The sequence below is a fragment of the Clinocottus analis genome, unplaced genomic scaffold (genome assembly GCF_023055335.1).
Source record: "Clinocottus analis isolate CAN_PGR_092001 unplaced genomic scaffold, fCliAna1.0.p SCAF_13, whole genome shotgun sequence".
In the NCBI taxonomy this organism is placed as follows: Eukaryota; Metazoa; Chordata; class Actinopteri; order Perciformes; family Cottidae; genus Clinocottus; species Clinocottus analis.
In genome coordinates this window covers 12,727,346-12,747,046 of record NW_027175854.1, presented here as the reverse complement: position 1 = coordinate 12,747,046, position 19,701 = coordinate 12,727,346, and the positions used below count along the sequence as shown (strand labels likewise).

General features: G+C 41.5%; 1 protein-coding gene and 1 pseudogene across 5 annotated transcripts; one reads left to right on the top strand and one right to left on the bottom strand.

Annotated features, from left to right (window-relative positions):
• Window positions 1-1,271: 1,271 nt before the first annotated feature.
• LOC137784060 (E3 ubiquitin-protein ligase MARCHF3-like) lies at window positions 1,272-3,057 on the top strand (annotated as a pseudogene).
• Window positions 3,058-8,988: 5,931 nt separating this feature from the next.
• LOC137783781 (RILP-like protein 1) lies at window positions 8,989-18,763 on the bottom strand. 5 transcript variants are annotated; one of them, XM_068574092.1, is made up of 9 exons: window positions 18,633-18,763; window positions 18,223-18,540; window positions 15,580-15,727; window positions 15,131-15,249; window positions 14,477-14,722; window positions 13,997-14,164; window positions 12,786-12,940; window positions 12,605-12,709; window positions 8,989-9,294 (listed from the first exon to the last, which is right to left on the bottom strand). In XM_068574092.1, the coding sequence occupies exons 2-9, from the start codon at window positions 18,508-18,510 to the stop codon at window positions 9,162-9,164; spliced, it is 1,362 nt and encodes a 453-aa protein (XP_068430193.1). In that variant the 5' UTR covers window positions 18,511-18,540; window positions 18,633-18,763; the 3' UTR covers window positions 8,989-9,161. The 5 variants fall into 5 exon arrangements, with proteins under 5 accessions (XP_068430193.1, XP_068430192.1, XP_068430194.1 ...); XM_068574091.1 differs by having other exon boundaries at window positions 18,223-18,757; XM_068574093.1 differs by lacking the exon at window positions 13,997-14,164 and adding an exon at window positions 13,051-13,101 and having other exon boundaries at window positions 18,223-18,757.
• Window positions 18,764-19,701: the final 938 nt, after the last annotated feature.

The window sequence follows — 19,701 nt, the reverse complement described above, 5'->3', positions numbered from 1 at the left end:
GAACAGGAGACGGCGTCAAGCGTTGAGTATTGCCCTGAGGGTTGCCTCGCAGGCAAGACATCCCTTCAGACTCCGCTGGTCTCTATATAGGTCCGTGTACGGACCTATATAGAATCTGTAAATTGTCCCCGTGTGTTAAAACTGTGTGTTTTGAGATAACTAGCGACTGAGCGCTCTTATAAGAAGACATCCAGAGGAAAGTTGCACGGCGCCGAAAGAGAAAGTTTGCCTATAAGGACAAAATAAGGGCAAAATATTGGCGGTCGAATCGGTGGAACAACAACACCTTTTTAGCTCAAAGCGGAAGTTCAGAGCGACTTCATAACGGTACAAACAGAGAAGGGGAACCATTTCATGTAACTAATTCTCCACCATTCGGCCGGTAGTGAGAATACAGCACGTCGACCAAAGGTAAGTGCGTGGGATGTAAAAAAGAAAAGAAAAAATAGAGGAAAGGTTTGGCTCGTTAGCTACAGTTAGGCCCGCGCTCACCAAAACAGAGCGGCTCCCTGCTTTGATATGGAGACGATGTGCGTGGCCGCGCGGCGGGAGCGAGCGTCAAGCAGCCAAACCAGCACTCGACGAGGGTCCGCGAGAGAAACGGAAGATGTTGCCGGAGACACAAAACTTCCCAACTTGTTGATTACCGGGTAGTCTGTCAGCGCATTCCTCCGCTGTTGTTGTGTCGGTCTGCATAACCGGACATGGGACGGCTTCATAATACCTCTGTTTGGTGTGGTGGTGTTCTGTACTGACCTAGGTGTCAGGAAGAAGGAATACAACTAGTATTGCGATTACATATGACTGCTTCTCTGTTTCTTGTCTACAAGCATCTCATGGAGAGAAACATAATACACCGGCCCATGCCGAGAGCTGCCAGTGTCCATATATATATATATATATATATATATATATATATATATATATATATATATATATATATATATATATATATATACACACACACACACACACACACACACACATACACACACAAATATCACACGTATCAAGGTTTCAATCTGTCCTTGAGTAATAAAGAGGCATCGTTTGTACATATTGGGGACATGCAGCAGCTCTGTCGTGAGGTTCATGTGTTCGTCTCTCTTGCTCTTGTAGTCGTACCCTTTGGTCTGTGTCAGGGTTCTACTGTCTTCTAGGATTCAAGGGTACTTTATGTTCATCATGCATCACAGGGCTGCATAGTGAAATTCCGTTGTGATCCATTTGTAACACATGACAAACACAACCAGCACTGCATTTTTTTGGATTTGTGCAGCAACAATATGGTTGCCATAGCAAACAAGATGCCATCTGCCACCATGATGACCAATCACTGTACGTCTTTTAACAAACCAGTGCCAGTCGGCCCACGAGAGCTACCGCCCGGAGCCTCTGAGCACATGTGTGATGAGCCGCCGCTCCCTGGAAACACCATGGAGGAATGCAGCGCGTCCGGCGGTGAGCAGCCTCAGTATTACACACCGGTGCTGACTAAGCTGGAGGCTCAGCTGACGTCTCCGGGGCCGGACGCCTATGCCAAACAGTGGTAGGTCATGGACGTCTTTTAATTCTGTTGTTAATTCTGTTCCAGCCGCAGCCAGGAGGCCCATTCAGGCCCGTCATGCTAATTATGTTAGCGTCTTATTGTACGATATATGGACTTAACCTCAACACTTTTTACGGTATTGTCTTATCGTACAATATGTGGACATCACCGCGATAATTTTATCTGACCTCGTTATTGCATCACTAATATTTTAAGCAACACAAGGGCAAAATTACCAGTAGAAGACCTGGGCAACGTGCAGACAATTAATTGCTATTTTTCCACCCTAACTTTAATTTGACATTCTCTAATCAAGCAAATACCACGGACATAACGAATGAGCTCATTCTTTAAACCTAATGTCATCCATGGTGACAGGGTTGAGCCCGCCTCTTCTTTTAGATTCTTTCTCTGTTCTTTAGTAGGTGTTTGTGAAAAGGTCAGAGAAGGAACATTTTCGTGACATTTAGGCAGACTCCTAAGTGAATAGCTTTAGCCATAAATGACATCTCCACATGGTCTGACCAAACCAACCAGATTAAAGTATCTCCCCTGGTTCCTCTACTCTTCAGTGCCGCTCCGGAAACCCCTATGTGCCGAATCTGTCACGAGGGCGGGGCCCAAGAGGAGCTGCTGTCGCCCTGTGAATGTTGCGGGACCTTGGCCCCCATCCACCGCAGCTGTCTGGAGCAGTGGCTATCGGCCTCACGGACCAGCTTCTGTGAGCTGTGCCACTACCAGTTCACAGTGCAGACGAGGTCCAGGCCGCTGCTCGAGGTACAGGAAGCTCACAGGAAGCTGCAGTAGGAGAAGAGTTCAGGTCGCTGGTTATTTAGAACCTGACTGTGCTTTGTGTCTCGTAGTGGCTGCAGAACCCTAGTCTCCGTCAGGAAAAGCGCACGCTGTTGGGCGACATGGTGTGCTTCCTGCTCATCACCCCTCTGGCCACCATCTCCGGCTGGCTCTGCCTCCGCGGCGCCATAGATCACCTTCAGTTCTCCAGCCGATTGGAGGCTGTGGGACTCATCGCGCTGACCGTCGCCCTCTTTACCATTTACCTCTTCTGGACTCTGGTTAGTAGGCTGAGGCGTGTGGGTGTCATGCAATGTTCATCACCTCATTAATATTATGCTAATAAAGAAGAAACAAAAAAGATTTTAGAGTCACAATGCAGTCTGTCCTCCACAGGTGTCTCTCAGGTATCACTGTCGACTGTACAATGGATGGAGACGGTCCAATCAGAGAGTGGTCCTCCTCCTGCCCCGCCCACACAGCGAAGCGGCCGCATCACTGCACATCTCGCAGGGCGGGAAGCAGGCGGTGTAGTCTGAGCCCACCGCCATTCCCGGGACGGGCCCTCACAGTGGGCAGGCTCTGCTCGTCCTCTGTTCTCTTTGCACTTTATAGCAGCTCTAAGATGCCCTGCCACAACCAGTGTGACTGGCCGTGGGTAACTTAATCCTCCAAACTCATTGTGAAACTCATAAAGGACTGTGCAGAAAAAAACATTGGGGGATGGACTGCAGTATTTTGGCCAATAAACAACAGAAGGAGGAACACTGTGAGCGTAACAGGAACAGCAGCGTACTCATGATGAAGACAATCCTCTTGGATGCCAAGTCAAAAAATCCGACTGTTCCTTTAACCTTATAGGCAACTCTACATGCCCCTTGCGCCCATTATCGGACGTGGGGAAAAAATATTTTTTCTTTTAACATTTCCTCAATTTTCTCCACAACCACATTGTTGTTTTCCTTCATTTCAGGTTGAACAAATACTTCAACCCTTGTGAGAAGACATCGGCTCTGTACAAAATAATGAAAGTACCCGTGAGCTCCGTCAACTTTCCGTGGCGCCCGAAAGGTTTAAAAAAAATCCTGAATAAGTACCCTTTACAACGGCGGATTTAAATAATGAATACATCTCCATAACCGTCCGGGCTTGTGGGAGTCTAACAAAGCAATCCACATCCTTAAAGTTACCTAAAGCGTCAGATTTTTTTGTTTACGTTTCTGTGTCCAGTAATGTCCCTGTAAGGCGGATGACCTTTGAGCCACGTCAGACAGCATATGCTCAGTCTACTGAAGAGAACACATCTGGCCATGCCTCTGGGAAATGTAGTTTTCTTCTAAAACTTTTAACTTTTCCATTTCAGAACTGATTTACACAGGGTTTTTTTCTGAAAAACCTTCGAATGACCCCAACACTTTGTTTTTCTGTGTTTTTTATTACAGAGCCAGGTTCTTTAGGCCCTGTTCTTTCCAAAAAGGGTTGTTATTAGTGTATGGGACCTTGGTAAGGGTCTCAAGCACCCATTCTGAACATGTCTGAAACCGCTCCAAAAGTATTTTCGGCCAATCTTGCTTAGATCATGCTAGATGTTCATAGTTATGATCAAAATATGTTCTAAAAGTGTTGTTTTTTTTAAAATATACACTTTTTTTCACAGGAAAATTCAGAAAAAAAAGTATTAGAACTCATTTGGGGTTTATACGACTACTTTAACTACTTGAACTTGAGAAGCTCCACCTATAAAGGGGGAATGGTGCGAGCGACCTGTCAGCACACTTCACACAACAGCTGTAAACAACTGTGTATTTTAGCAGCTACCAGATAGGTGAGGTGTTTGATGGGAGGTCAGTCTGAGTGTCGTGGTCCAGGCAGCCTTAAAGTCCTCTCCTGCTACACACTCATGCACACAAACGGACAGTCGGTCTGATCAGTCCATTAAACTTCACGGACCGTTTTGGCACTTTCGATTGTCTGATTGATCGATTGGGACACAAACCAAAGGCTATTTTTATTTGTAACATTTTGTTGTTGATCTGTTTCATGTGTGTGTGTGTGTGTGATCAAATAAAATACAACGTCCAGTTGAGTTGGTGTGGTCAGTGGGTTGCTTTCATAATCATTCACGCATTAGCCAATATCACAGAAAAGATTCTCCAGTCCAAATATTAGAGCGAGTAGCTTTGGAAATAATAAATACTCATTCTTCCTCTGACCAAATAATAGGTAAGTCAGAAACAATAACGCTCACTTAATTGTCAAAGTCCATAAACTTAACTTATTTGATCTGGTATGACATTGAATGTAATATTTCTATGTGAAACAAATAGACTGTACTCTACTATTACATATATTTACACCACTACTATACTGTAAAGACATCACAGTTGTGGTTTGTCTGATACTGTTTGAGCTGGCGCTGAACAGCTGGCATATGTAGGACAGGATGTGGTGCTCCAGTAACAAAAGTGTTGTCTTTTTGACATCTACTGGATACTTTTTTATGCTCTGTTATACTTCTAATCTACATTTTAAAGGCAAGTAGTTCACTTTTTATTTGACAGCTTTGTCATTAAAAATTATATATATATAAGATACATGTTGGTAAAGATTAAACCAGTGGTTCACAAACGTCTTGATTTACATTATTGATGCAAACTATTTGCATAAATAGCAGACTATATAAATCAATTTATAAAATCCATCACCTAATCTTGTTTAAAACTCTAGACTTGATTACTTTTGTTTGGATTGTTCATCACAATAGTCTACGTATATTAAAGCTGAGGCCAGGTTGGTATTCTCTCGGTTCATGGGCTAATAAACTAACTAACTAGACGAATAACTAGTAATTTCTTTATCAGTACAGCTTCTTAAAATTGAAACACGTGTGTGTTAATGGTCACAGTGAGCTAATGTACATTTTTACTGTAATAACTACAAGAACATTGCATCTTTTTGATGTTGAAGCATACCATGTATTTAAGTCATGTCGTTCAGTGCTGTTGTTATCGTGTTTTTTTTTTTACTTTGTAAATTATAATGCAGAACATAAATTGTGAATAAAAAGTATATCATTTAATGTGTTAATCTACAAATTAAAATAATTTGAAGAGAGCGTGTTGATTTGAAGATAATAAAACATTATGAAACATGTAACTATTCTCCAAACGTGGATCAGTAGTCACTTTTATTTTGAAGGTGATATATATCTAATTCCGGTATGTATCTCTCCTCTCTTCCTGTAACTTGCCGCAGCTCCAGTTTGGTCCCGACGGGAGATCAGTAGTGAGCGCGCAGTCTGCACTGCGCATGCGCATGACAGAAACAAGCCGCTGTGAGGATGTGACAGGATGTAGACCTCCACCGATTTACTTTAATAAATAAAATAATTTACTTTAACATCTGAGATGTCGTGTCGTAGAAAAAGTACGATATTTACTTCCTATATATATATATATATATATATATATATATATATATATATATATATATATATATATATATATATCATGCTAGATGACATGATCATTTAAATAGTTTCTCCTCCATTATAAAAATAAACACTGGCAGCTTTGAGTTCAACACAATGCTTTTGTGAAATATGTTCATATAGTGTTTATATATACAACACAAACACACACGCGCGCACACACACAGGTAAGAATTAAAAAACAAACAGGAGATACTTTTATTATTGAGGACACATGTTTGAATAGAAGCAATCTCATTAAAAAAAGCACTGATCCATTCATTATGTCTTTTAAATATGAGTTTTAATTTGTCATCAGGGAAACGCATGACAATCCACTCTGACTAAAATACTGAGCTGGAGAACTTTTAATGTCTTCATGTTTAAAAGGTCCAGATCCCTTTGACTTCCAGATATAATAGAAACCTATGAGGCCGTCTCCTCATTATTCTTTTGCATCTGTGAATATGTGAAAAGCTGCTCTGCTTCATCCGCGCGTTCCTGTCGTTTGACATTCACTTATACCATGAATAAAGATAATGAAGCGCTTCTATTAGTCACACCACAACGCCACGCCAAACATGTCTTTGAAAGCTTTATATTTGAGTTATTGTATGAATAAAGTTAGACATTTTATATGTGCAGTACTGATGAATGTTACACAACGTAATTGTGGACGTACATAGTAGAAAAAAAGATGTTGTGGGGGCGGGGTTAATTTAGAGAAAAAGTTGCTTGTTTTTTGGCTTTTGCAATCAAATTTAGTAGAAAGAACTTTTTTTGGATTATATGGATCAACATATTATCTGAAGCATTCAGACTTTAGAGAGACATTGCTGTGAATTCGGCATATTCATAAGAAAACTAAAAACTGATTTGAGTATTTTCTCTAGTAAGTTAACATGAAGTGGTAAATGTACTTTTCAAACCAAAAAAAGAGGAAGTTCTTTTCTTGTAATTTATAGATTTTTTTTTATTTTTTATATTTCTCCTAGCACGGTTTCTAATTGTTATTAAACCGTCTATCTATTTGTATTGTTTACTCACAATGGCCCCAATAAGCCATCATACAAATCATGAAGGTAGCTTTACAAAAAACTAAACATTATAATGTTACACTGCTTAGTGACACAACTTGAACATTATTCTTAACGTTTTCCAGTTCTTTTTTTAATGCCAAATTTACAGGAACATTTTAAAGTCTGTTCTATATTTTACTTACTGTCAACAAATGTAATGAAAAGGCCATCGAGTTCCTCCTGCCAACATTTCCTGAGACAGTGATGAGGAACAGCAGCGAGGGAGTGGATGAGTTTTAATGGAGGTCTACGGAACAGAGGATGCTCCTTAGGAACATTCATTCATTGTTTTTGTCCATGGAATTTGTTGACAATATGAAAAATATGGAATACCATCCATTTAAGGCATGCTCAAAATATAGACATGATCATTTAAATAGTTTCTCCTCCATTATAAAAATAAACACTGGCAGCTTTGAGTTCAACACAATGCTTTTGTGAAATATGTTCATAATGCGTCCTGGAGTGCTTCAAGGTCACAAGGTCACGGTTTTTATGCACAGATAAAACATGACAAGCTGTTGTTGGTTTTCATTTGACTGCATCTGTTTGTTAAATCACCAAAGAGGAAGCTTTATGGATTTGAGCCTGCTTCGGACCGTCATCATTAAAACTGCAGGAATATGAATATGAATATGCGGGACAGCTTTGGCTCAGCGAGCGGCTCTGGATGCTGGTTATCAGTTATTAATATTAGGAAACACACACAGCGTCTATTGCTCTGTGACTTACGGGTTTCTTTCACAGTTGGAGAGAAGCGGACATTTACTGATGGAAGCCCATTTCAACCAGAAGAAGTTATGCTGAATAAAAAGGTCAGAATTATTATAACAAATCTCAATAAATCATCATAGTTTTGACTTGAACACAAATTATGAGACATTAAGTCAAAATTAAGAGTTACAAAGTCAGAACGGTGACAAGTTACTATCAGAATTATTATTGTGAGAAATTTAAATTATGAGCTACTTTCATTCTTAGACGTGTAGGTATCATCTCCCGGTTATGATGCCAAGGCTCTGCGTAACATCCATTTATATTAAAAAATATGATACTATATCATATTTATATTTTATATTATCAATATGATACATGTAATTTGGGCCTATTTGTGTTTAGGAAATACTGCAAAGACCTCTTCCTCCAGTGCGAGTGAGTCTCCAGAGAGATGAGCCAAAATGCTGTCATAACTCTCATTCATAACTCTCATTCATAACTCTCATACATAACCCATTTATAATTGTAAACAACAGGGGAAGTCTAAACAAAACGCTACGGTCTAATTTTATGATGATGTCTGTGTTTGGGGACATATGTATGAGTCTGTGTACAATAGTCTGTATGAAAATCATGATTTACTAATAGGATTAAAAATGTTTTTATAAAAAAGCCGTTACAGCCTTTTTCAATCAGATTTACATTATTATATGATTATAATCATATTTTTGATTTACGTAAAGAATGAGCACAAATAGGTGAAACCCTTTTTGTTTGTTTGTGTTTTCTTCTCTTGGCAGAAGTGGCCTTCCATACTTCCTGCATGTTGCATAATTATAAATAACAAGCATCTGTCATTTTAAATATATTTTTTCTTTCTTTTAAAAATCCAGGCAACATTTTACACACAAAGCCCCGAAGTCTGTTTGAAGCTGCGTAGTCTGAACTGAAAGTGCTGGTGATGACTACGAGCAGCTCCCATGAGGAGGAGACGTTTGAATAAATCACAAACATGGGCACTATCTGATGTCGTGGGATTCTTCGTCACAACATGAGCACACGTTTGTGTCCCCGGCCTTCATCATCTTCACCCACTGACCACCTCACTGACCAACCTTCCGCTTTCCAACCTACAACTTGAGTCCGCCCTCGCCTCCAACAGATTCTCTACATTCTTCCAAGTTTGTATGTGCCACCGCTCACCGAGATATACAGTACGTATATATATATATATATATATATATATATATATATATATATATATATATATATATATATATATATATATATATATATATATATATATATATATATATATATAGAGAGAGAGAGAGAGAGAGAGAGAGAGAGAGAGAGAGAGAGAGAGAGAGAGAGAGAGAGAGAGAGAGAGAGAGAGAGAGAGAGTATTCTCGGGTCTTTAAATACAATCCTATCTAGTTGGAGCCTCGTTCAGGGACGATTCTTTTCCTTCAGTCTGACCTCAACTGCTATCGTCAGTCACTTGGGTTCACAAGCCGGCCTCGAGTGATGGAGGTTGTGGAGTCCTCCGGTGAGCCTACATGTGTTGTAAAGCCTCCTGGGCTTGTTCCGTGTACACCGCGTCCTTCCCCGTCCACGAGCCGAGGCCGGCGTCCGGGAGCCCGCCGCGCGGCGAGCTGCGCTGCTTGTCGCGTGAGAAGAAGCTAAACCTGAAAGACGAGAAGGATGGAAAGGAAACGGAGGCGTTAGTGCGCTTGACCGTGAAATAGACACGTACGTAGAGGGCAGGGAAGCAGTGTTTGCAGTTACGCCGTTTCAAACTGTATTATTTTGGACAAATGAATGGGGATTTCTTGGTTGTGTTACTGTAAACAAATGAGTCCCGGTGTTTAAAACCAAAGGTCCGATCTATCCCACAGCTCCCTGCAGCAACGGGGATGCGCTCCTGATTTAGTTTGCTCGCACAAATATGTACAAATGAAGGTAATTATGGAAACTATGAGCCACTGGTTGAACAAGCGATGCAGACAAAGAGCGGCTGGTGGAACGAGTCCATGTAGAAAATACTGTTACAAGTAAAAGGCTTGTGTTCAAGACTTTACTTTAGTTAAAGTACCAAAGTATAGAAGAATTATGTCTTTAGAATTATATTATATTTACTTGGTTAATTTTGGGAGCAGCTCTTCAAGAACAGCGTATGGAAGTAGTTATGGAAGTCATTAATATCCATCGCAGTGCCACAGACTTCCTTTGTAAACTGAGATGCTGAAGAAGAAGCTCTGGATCGTTTTCATCAATCTTTCTTATTTGTTTACAGAAATGATACAAATGTATCATATTTAATGCTGAATGAGAACTTTCACATCAGTTATTTTGGGTCAGTGCAGCAAATGAGAGTAAAACATGACGAGTTCATTGTCCGTAGTAAGTTATTCAATCACCATTTGAAAAAGAGCTAAAAGCGCTTTAGTTTGTGAATTAAAACAGAATAATCTTTATGAGTTTAGAGCGGCTCCAGCATGTTGTCACCGTGGCAACAGACAACAGACTACGTGTACATTCTGACTGGCTGATTTTTATGATCCGCAATCGTCCCATTGGACAACAACAACAAGACAGCCCCACAATCAGCCAATCAGAATACTACAAAGGAGGGAAAAAGGCTCCAAAAGCTGGTACATGCAAGGGGAGGGATGCTGTTAGCTGAAAGAGTGACAGTCTTCAAAGCCAACCAAATAGTCATACAAGCGATATGAGGCGTCTGATTGGCTGTAAAGTGGGGTCATCTGGGATCAAACCAGCTGCCACCATCGGCATAATGGCTGTGAAGATCCTGTTACACAAAGGTAAAGACACACAAGCACAAACAGGTAGAGATGTATAGACAAGGAGAGGAAGAGGAGGAGGAGGAGGAAGAAGAGGAGGTGGGAGAGAGACAGGGTTCACATCAACCTTTGTCCTCATGTAAAGTTCCCACTAAACCAAAAGAAGTCATGCTCTAGTTCAGTAAGATATAACCTTTATATTTAATCCTTGTTTTGAACCGTGATGATTGTGTGTCTGTGTGTATGTGTGTGTCATGTGCTATACCTGACCTATGACCAAAGCATGCTAGTGCAGAGATTAGGGTTGCAAAATTCCGGTAATATTCAAAGTTGGAAACTTTTCACGGGAATAAACAGGAATTATCAGGAATTTTCGGGGTAATGTGACTGTATTAACCTTGTCATAAGCAGACACGCATGCAAACATTTATAATACAACTTTTAAAAATGACATTTTTGACTTTTTTGACATTCCGAAAGCCGTGAATAATCAAGGTGATGGTGTACTTTTGTGTGGACATACATACTTCCTACTCTCACTGCTGTAAAAAGTCTACTGTATACAAATAAACTTCGTATTAAAATGAACATGGCTTCAGTTTACCAAGTAATCAATATGCTAATGACAAACAGTGTTCGGAAAGCTCACTTTCTACATGAACTAGTTCAGTTCATAGTCCATAATTCAAAATTTTGAACCAAGTTCACAGCTCCAAAAAATGAACTAGTTCAATTATTTTTTTCAATATGTTGCAGCTACAGTTGAATCTGTCTCTGTCTGCAATACTGCTCTTGGCCTCTACGCAACTTGGCGCTCTCACACTCTCCAGGCATCGGGCTGAAACGTTCAGACGCAACACTGATGACAAAAACGTCAAAAACAACAGAATGTTTTATGTTTTACGTTTATGTTTCTGGCAAACAATGCTCCCAACCAGCTGCGTTCAGGGTCCAGCTGAGCGAGGCCTGAATAGTCTTCTTCTCAACTACATTTAAGTTCCCTGTTATATGCTTTTGCAAAACACTTAAGCACATTTTATTTTTCCAAAATTCCCCAAATTCCCGAGCCAAAATTCTCGTGGAAAGTTTTCGGAAATTTACCGGAAAATTTCCGCCCCTTTGAACCTTACTAGTGGATAACATGCACACAGGGTGGTGAGCGAGTGTGTCTGATAGGGCTGGAAGGGAAAGTCAAGCCCAGTTTGTGGACATGCAGATGAACATGCAGATGAATATGCAAATAAACAGCACAAAGACTGAAAAGTTATTTAAGGACTTAAGGACCGCCCCTTACGGTCACCTGACTGATGTGACACATGCTCACTCCCTATTGAAAGCTAATAAATAATTGTAACATTTGTGTGGTATTAAAATATAAAAAATGCTTCTTCTTTGATATGTTGGTTCCTCATTAAACAAGACATTAACTCATTAACACAATTGTAATAATTGATAAATAATACTTTTAAAGCATTGTAGAAAGGACAAAATGATTGAAGCTTTTTTTTGTTTTAAATCATTGAAAATTGAATTTTGTTTGGTTTTGGAATTATGAAACAAAAAAAACAACTTTAATTGTAAAAAATACGTCAGATAGACATCGTATGTTGTCATTTGGATTTTCTATACATAACTATATCTATCTTGAATCGGCCACTTACAGATGCATCATGTTTATTTCTGTGTATAGCTTTGCTGTCCTCGCCTGTAGCGTTGTGTACATCCACCTTTATGTGATTTGTGGTTGTATCTTTAAAAGTACTTCGGCCTTCATCGAATAAAAACATTCTTGGGTGACTAACACATACAATTTTGTTGTTTAATCAATGTGTTGATATAATCAAGAGATCTGGAAAAGAATCACAGGAAAGCCCCACTTTAAATAGTAAGTGTAGCAAAGATGTGCTCACTAGTTTCTTAGGAATAAAGGCTTAAGGAAAAAGATCCTGTAAACTTCGGATGTCAGATCTCTGAGACTGAAACCAGAGTTTGACTCATTTTGGTCAGCACATAACTTTATAACTATATTGTATTTTTCTTAAGGACTAATATGTCAGTGTTTAAGCATGCAGGGACTTCTTTAATGAGCTTGTTCCTCAGCGCGAGCAAAGCAATGGGAGTGTTTTTGCCTCCAGCTAATCTGAAGGGAGGCCGAGCGGTGTCTGAGCGAGTGGGAGTTGTGTGTTCTACATACAGCCGCTTGATTCCGGACTCTGGCTGGGCAGCAGAACGGGAGCGAGTCCTCAGCTCTGGGGAAGGAGACGAAGACGGAGTGACGTTCTCATCTTCTGTCTCTTCACTGCAAGAACAAGATGGATCATCAACGACATGGTGAGCCGATTGGAAAGAGTCCGTCTGATGTGCCCAGCGAGTACCTCTTGTAGTAGGTCAGCTCCTCCTGCAGCAGGAAGACTTTGGCCTTGAGCTCGTTCCTCTCGTGGAGGACGTCCCTCAGCTCCTGCAGGGTGAAGCGGGGGCGGTTGGGGTCCTTGGGGTCCAGGCCTCCCGCGTCCTCCTCGCACAGCGCCTCCTGCAGAGAGACGGATGCGTCACAGGGGGGAAACTAAACGAGACAAAAGAAAAGGACGGAAGGAAGGAAGGAACGAACGAACGAAGGCGGGGGGAAGGAAGTGAGGATACCTTTGTAAAATATTGGAACACAGCCGGCATGTCCTCATCGCACATCGCCTCCTGGTGGCAAACGTTGAACTCTAAGTCAGACATCGGGCCTTGTTCCAATACATTTGTTTGCCCTTCCCTCCTCCTTTTACGCTAAAACTTTTCTTTTTAACTCGGCACAAACGAGACATTCGCTGTCACTGTTAAAAACACACAAAGACACATGCAGCTGACAGAAGTCACTCATGCACCGAGCACAAAAACATCATCAATACGTTCAACAGAACATGTCATTTCCCTCACGTGACTGGAGAAAGACTGTGAGGAGACTTTAACCTTCCTCACTTTAACATGTGAAACTAAACAGAAATATTATATTTCCATTAAGTTTCTATATTCCATCATTTGAGCTCTGACCTCATCTTGTCCCATCTTTTGCCTCTTCTTCTTCTACCACCAACGGTTAATCTCAACAAATCTACTTCTGCTCGTCACATAACAGCAGTGAATAGACACGAGCAATATCTTACACTGATCATTGGTGAAATCCGTGCTGCATTAGGGCGAAAACTTGACTATTGACAACGATGTTACAAGTGCAAATTTGGTTTAAAATGACACGATTTGATTGGCTGGTTGGAAACCAGTTGATATTATAAACTGCAGTAGAAAAAGATAATGCAACCTCAGTTAGACTTTCAACTACCATTTATATTCAGCGCTTCAGAATCATGGTGCATTCAGGGACAACTTGCTGTTAGAGGCCGAGCTGTCGAGGGCATCTAAGTTTAGAAAGGTCATCGTGCGGCCGTCCAGATAGTCTCAGCCAGCTGGCCGGCACTGTGTTAGTTCTCTAACACGCAAGTGCAGCTCTCCTAATGGGGCGGACTAATGTTAGTGGACAAGCTTGTTGTTGAGTCGGGACAATCACAGCACTCTGGTTTGCTAGCGAGCACGTCCGTTTTACCCAAAGCAACACTGCCTCGTCCTCATCCTCTTCCTCGTGGCCCTCTGGGCTGAGGGAACCCGGTGGGGGGGGCGAGGCAGGGTCAAAGCTGCCCAACACCAGCTCAGAGGGCTCGAGTCTGTCTGACCAGCTCTCAGCCCTCAAAACCCCTGTGGCAGCTTGACCACGCTGGTGGGGCAAGAGACACTTTATTATCCGCTTACAAAGCAGCGCTTATCTCTTTTACCACACCCTTTAAGGACTCGTGCACCTGCCATTTGGGTCAACGCCACTGGCTTTTTGGGTAATATTATTGTTGTTATTATTAAAACAAATAAGTGAACAGGCCTTTCTTGAACTGGACCTTGTAAAAAAATAATGTGACTGGCCTGCGTAGCTGCATTTCTAGGGTTTCTTACAAAACCTAAAACTCATTTCAAAATCATTTTCTGACTACAAGCTCCGATGGAGCTCCTGCAATGGTTTCTGGTGCTGCGTTACCTCTGCAGGTGAGGGAGGCTGAGGTGAGTGTTCCTCAGGGTTCTGGCCGGGCAGGTCTCCGAGAAGTCGTTCCCTCAAGCGTGCAACTTCCTGCCGAAGGGCTCCGACTTCCTGCCCCCGGGTCTGCGCTCCAGCCTCCAGCTCCACCTTCTGTTCAATCAGAGCTTTCCCCTGAGCCTCCACAACGGAGATTTTATGGCGCAGGTCGTGGTTGATTTTCATGAGGCGAGACTGCTGCTGCTGGAGCTGCAGGAACACACAGAGAGAACCATGGGATTGTGGGTAAAGCATACAAAATATTCCCATTGTATGGGAAGATGGGAATGAGTGAACAAATAAATTATATGATACTCTACGAAAGCTGTAAAATATAAAACATGTATGTCTGTGTGTGTGTGTGGGTGTGTGTATGTATGTATGTATGTATGTATGTGTGTGTGTGTGTGTGTGTGTGTGTGTATGTGTGTATGTCTGTTGTGCCCAGAAATCTAATTATAGTATCAAGCATCCTCATCATGCGTTATTTCTTGCATCTTCTTTATGTTATTAAAACTTCTATCAGAAACAGACTTTTGTATCCACATTTATTCAAATGTTCACATTTGAAAATATTTAAGTAGAAAATCATCATAGCTCGCTGCTGTGTCGTCTTACTGCTTCTATGTCCTCGTTTTTCAGCGTGAGCTCGCGGTCCTTGGCTCGAATCTCGTCTCTCTGTTTGTCCACCACTTCTTTGAGCTTCTTCATCACCTGCCTCTCTCTCTCCGTCATACCTGGTGACACAGAGGGGGCGAAAGTGGACAGTTTGACCGCTTTATAACCTTGTTTTTATTGGGAGAGAACGGTCTTTTAGCTGGACAGAGGGACCCCTGATTTGTGTGCAAATGTATGTGTGTGTGTGTGTAGCAGGTGTGCTTGTACACTGAGGCTGGTCTGTCCACAGTGTGTCAGGGTGACTGTGTCCTCTGTGTGAAACCACGAAAGACTGGCTCGCGGTCAGACACAAGAGAAGGCTTCCTTTGTGTGTGTGTGTGTGTGTGTGTGTGTGTGTGTGTGTGTGTGTGTGTGTGTGTGTGTGTGTGTGTGTGTGTGTGTGTGTGTACCCTCATGCCGCTGCAGGTCCTCCTCACTCATGGGGTCCTTGTTGGACATGTTGGTTAGGAGGCTTTTGTTCTCCTCCTGTAGCTGAGCGATCTGGGTGAGCAGGTCCTGAGCCTCTCCTCTCCAGACGTCCTCCACCAGCTCCAGCTCCTGTGTATTTTCAAAGTGTAATTTTATTTTAGTATAGGATCTGATACTTTGACACCATTTCCATCATCATCTCCCCCCCCCCGTGACCTCTGTGTTATATGGAACCACATCAGCATTCGTTACATTTCTCTTCTGGTTCGTTTAAGTTCACCTTTGATTGGTCACCGTTTGCTGCAGAGACGCTCCTCTGTCTCTGGATCAGAGTCTGTCTCTGGGTCAGAGTCTGTCTCTGGATCAGAGTCTGTCTCTGGATCAGAGTCTGTCTCTGGATCAGAGTCTGTCTCTGGATCAGAGTCTGTCTCTGGGTCAGAGTGTCATCAGACGGGAGCGTTTAAGAAGCTGGAACCAAATACAGTTTGACTTAAAAGATGAATTTTAGATTAATTATCAAAATAGCTGATGATGCAGTTCACTCGGTTACTTTGTTTTTGTTCATTTCCTGTTAATGAACTAATTAAAACAAAATCATTTCAGTCAGAGATAGATAGATAGATAGATAGATAGATAGATAGATAGATAGATAGATAGATAGATAGATAGATATTTGCAAACTGTTCGTAGAATATAAATACCAAAAAATGTATAAATAGGGAAAAACAATCCTTTGCACCGCCCTCCAAAATGTTATTATTTAGTTTGCAATAAAACTGTGATGCAAATTGTACATTTTCATATCGAGGTTAAAATACAGTCCATCTTCAAAGTGAGTGAATACAAACACTTCAGCAGAAACGTCCCAAATGATGCGTTTCCTGTTTCTCACCCTTGAGGCTCTGATTCGTTTTTATGTCAGACGTATTTGGATTTTGGACTGATACTCATCTAAAGACATCAGCCCTACTACATTCATCATTTTTATCTATGAATTTGGATTTGTTTGTGTAATTCTCCTGTTTTCTGTTATTCTAATCATTACAGGTGGTTGAACCACACCAGATCTCTGTGTTGGAGTTCATCAGAGAGCATTTCTGCTGTAGATGTGACGTCTTGCATGTGAAAACCACAAACATCCCTTTTACCACCCGCATGAGACAGTTAATCAGTGATCCAGTGACCGCGTCCGTCACGAGAAACTTACACATCAACTCTTTTCCTTTTATAGCAGTCTGAGCTGCAATCCTGATTTAAAACCACCACCATATTCCCACAGTGATTCTCCATACTGAGCTTAAAAACATATCATCAGCTTGCTCAACAGGCAAGTAGGAGCTTCTCCTCCATACTCTCTTTTCAGCACGGGAGCAAAACAATGTGTTGTATTTTAATACCCAAAAGAACCAATGTCAGTTTAAGTGTAGTTTATATTTGACCTCTTCACATTGATGTCAGACCTTTGTGACCATGATGTCCTTAACGCCGCCAGACTGCATTGACATAAACAGTGATAGCACCTCTCAGAACACAGGAGCTGCTGATCTTCCGCTGCCTGCGTTGGTTAGTTGTTTGTGTTCTTGTGTGACTTTGGTGAATCTGAGTTAACCCTTCAAAAGACCAAAGGTCACACAACAACACAATCAAACTCACCGGCGGAGGCAGCGGAAGATCAGCCGCCCCCCAGAGGTAAAATTACTGTTTAGTCAATGGAGTCTTATGATGTTGAAGAGGTCATTGACAGAAGGCGGCAGTTCCACGTCTGAAAGGTCACTTTAACTCATGTAGAGTCTTTTAGGTCTCTAAAATGCATCACAGCAGGACTTTACTTTGCTCCGGTGCTGCTTCTCTAAACTCCATCTCCTGTATCACTGACGATGGAGAAGGACCTCATAACATCACGACTCTCTTTTAAAGAGACTTTTATTCAACTCACTATCATAGATACTTTTATGGCATATTGGAAATGATCACACGCTCCACAAATATAACTGGAGTGTGAAGAGTTTCCTGCTGAGTCAGGGTCATCATCTGCAGCTAAACAAACAGGAAGGACTGAATGGGATCGGGTCCCATCAAGTAACTCAGGAATACCAAACATGTCACGCTCTCATCCCATCAGATGAGACAACCTGTCGCTTTGTCTTCAACAGAATCGTTCTCAGGTTTAGACCGTTGATCACTTTGAGCTCCCAGAAACTGTCAAGAGTAATTCTCACTGTTTCCTAAAGTTCTACAATTTAAACCATGGATGAATTGATCAATGAAAACCTTAAAACATTTTAAATAGAGGGATTTTACTGTTGAAGTTTTTGGTCAATTGTATTGGTACTTCTACTTTATTGGTAACAGTGTTTTTATAGTGAAGTTGGAACTTTATTTAGTTCATTTTATCATTATAAATACAGTGACACTGAGGTGGACTTAGTAATGGAGCTTTTTATTTATCGTGGTACTGATATTTTACCAGAGTAACATGTTTACAGTGGTATTGGATACTTTTACTTACTAATACCATTGGATATAGGCTTAGTGGTACTTTTACTTAAATAGTAAATAATCTGATGAACTCCTCCTCGGTTTAACGGGACGTGCGTGTGCGTATGCATGTCGTCATGAGAGACCTTTCTGTGCTTCCTCTCCTTCTCCAGCCGCTCCAGCCGCTCCAGCCGCAGCTTGTCCAGCTCCAGCCGCAGCTCCTCGGCCTCCGGGCTGATGCAGCTGCGGCTCACCATCACCTCCAGGATCTCCAGCACGCGCACCACTTTGGGCATGAGCCGGGACAGCGCCTCGCAGCCGTACTGGTCAATGATCCGCTCGAACTCCTGGCCCACCACCGCGGCGATGTCGTACACGTCCATCACCGTGAGGTCGGCGACGTTTTTCTCCAGGGCCGACCCGGAGTCCTCCATGTCGGGGACGGTTTCCGAACTTCCTCCCCACTGGAAGAACAATTCCGCTAAGTTTAGCTCAACTCTTCCGCTTTGCCTTTCAAACTACAGACACATTCAACGTTTACCGCATAAAAACACACCGTGACTATCGTGTGTCCATCCCGAGCGGCCGAGTCCGGCCGGTAGTTTGATTTGTTTGGGATAAATATCGGCGGCGGCCCATTGCTGTCCTGACTCAGCTGTCCCTTCTCTTAGCTAGTGGATCGTCAAGTCCGCCATGTTGGAACATAGCATTTCCGCCTCGACGTTTCAAAATAAAACCAATATTTTTTAGTTTGAAGGTACTTGAAATACTGTATCTATATTTTATAATAAAAATAGAAAATAATTTATTTTCTTTTTTTTTTTAGGAATTCTCAAAAAAAAAAGTTTTTATATATATATTTTTTTTACATTTGGGTACGTTGATACACGTCAGGCGATTGTATACTACTTCGGACCTCAACACTCAGTTATGGTGGTATCTATTCAGAATGTTTACTCTGTTCATCTGTAAAAGAGCATGAATTATTTTTAACACGTTTGGAATCAAAGCAATCGTTTCTACATAAAGAATCTTATTCTCTCACTCGTCCTTGAATTCCAGCTGCTCATTTCAGATACTCTCCAGCCCTCCGACTTGTGTTTGTCTTTATGTGGTTCTACCCCAGAATAACTGACTTCATGTTACAGGTGAAATATGCAGACTCTCAGGTGCTGGGAGCTACACGTTACATTAAATACTAGGCTGATCTAAACTTCCAGTGAGGTGTGAAATATTCAGTTTAAAGTAATTGTGTGGAAACATGTTTACTTGTATCATCTCTTTAAAGACTTCACATGGTTGAGGTAAACAGCAACTTTGTGAAGTCTTTAAATCATCATGAAGTCATCATTTGACTCCCAACACAGCAGTGTTAGGAGTCAAATGTGGCAAAATCCTTCATAGTGAAAATAGATGTTTTCCCAAAGGATGTTGAGCAATGTGAAACTACTTTCCACGTCTACTAGATACTTAATGTCAAGAAACGCAAGTGTCCATTTATACAGTTTGTCTCATGTGATATACCCTAAGTCTGCTGTTATTGCTATAATTATATCATTAGGGACTTTATTTTGTCTATAGAGAACTGAAACTTAATCAATATAAATAGGTACCTGACTTGATAA

Excerpts from the sequence above, each read along its gene's own strand:
- LOC137783781 (XM_068574092.1), bottom strand. The coding sequence starts at position 18,510 with ATGGAGGACTCCGGGTCGGCCCTGGAGAAAAACGTCGCCGACCTCACG. Across the intron at positions 15,250-15,579 it reads GGACCTGCAGCGGCATGAGG|GTATGACGGAGAGAGAGAGG; the intron begins GTACACACACAC and ends CTGTGTCACCAG. Across the intron at positions 14,723-15,130 it reads AAAACGAGGACATAGAAGCA|CTCCAGCAGCAGCAGTCTCG; the intron begins GTAAGACGACAC and ends GTGTTCCTGCAG.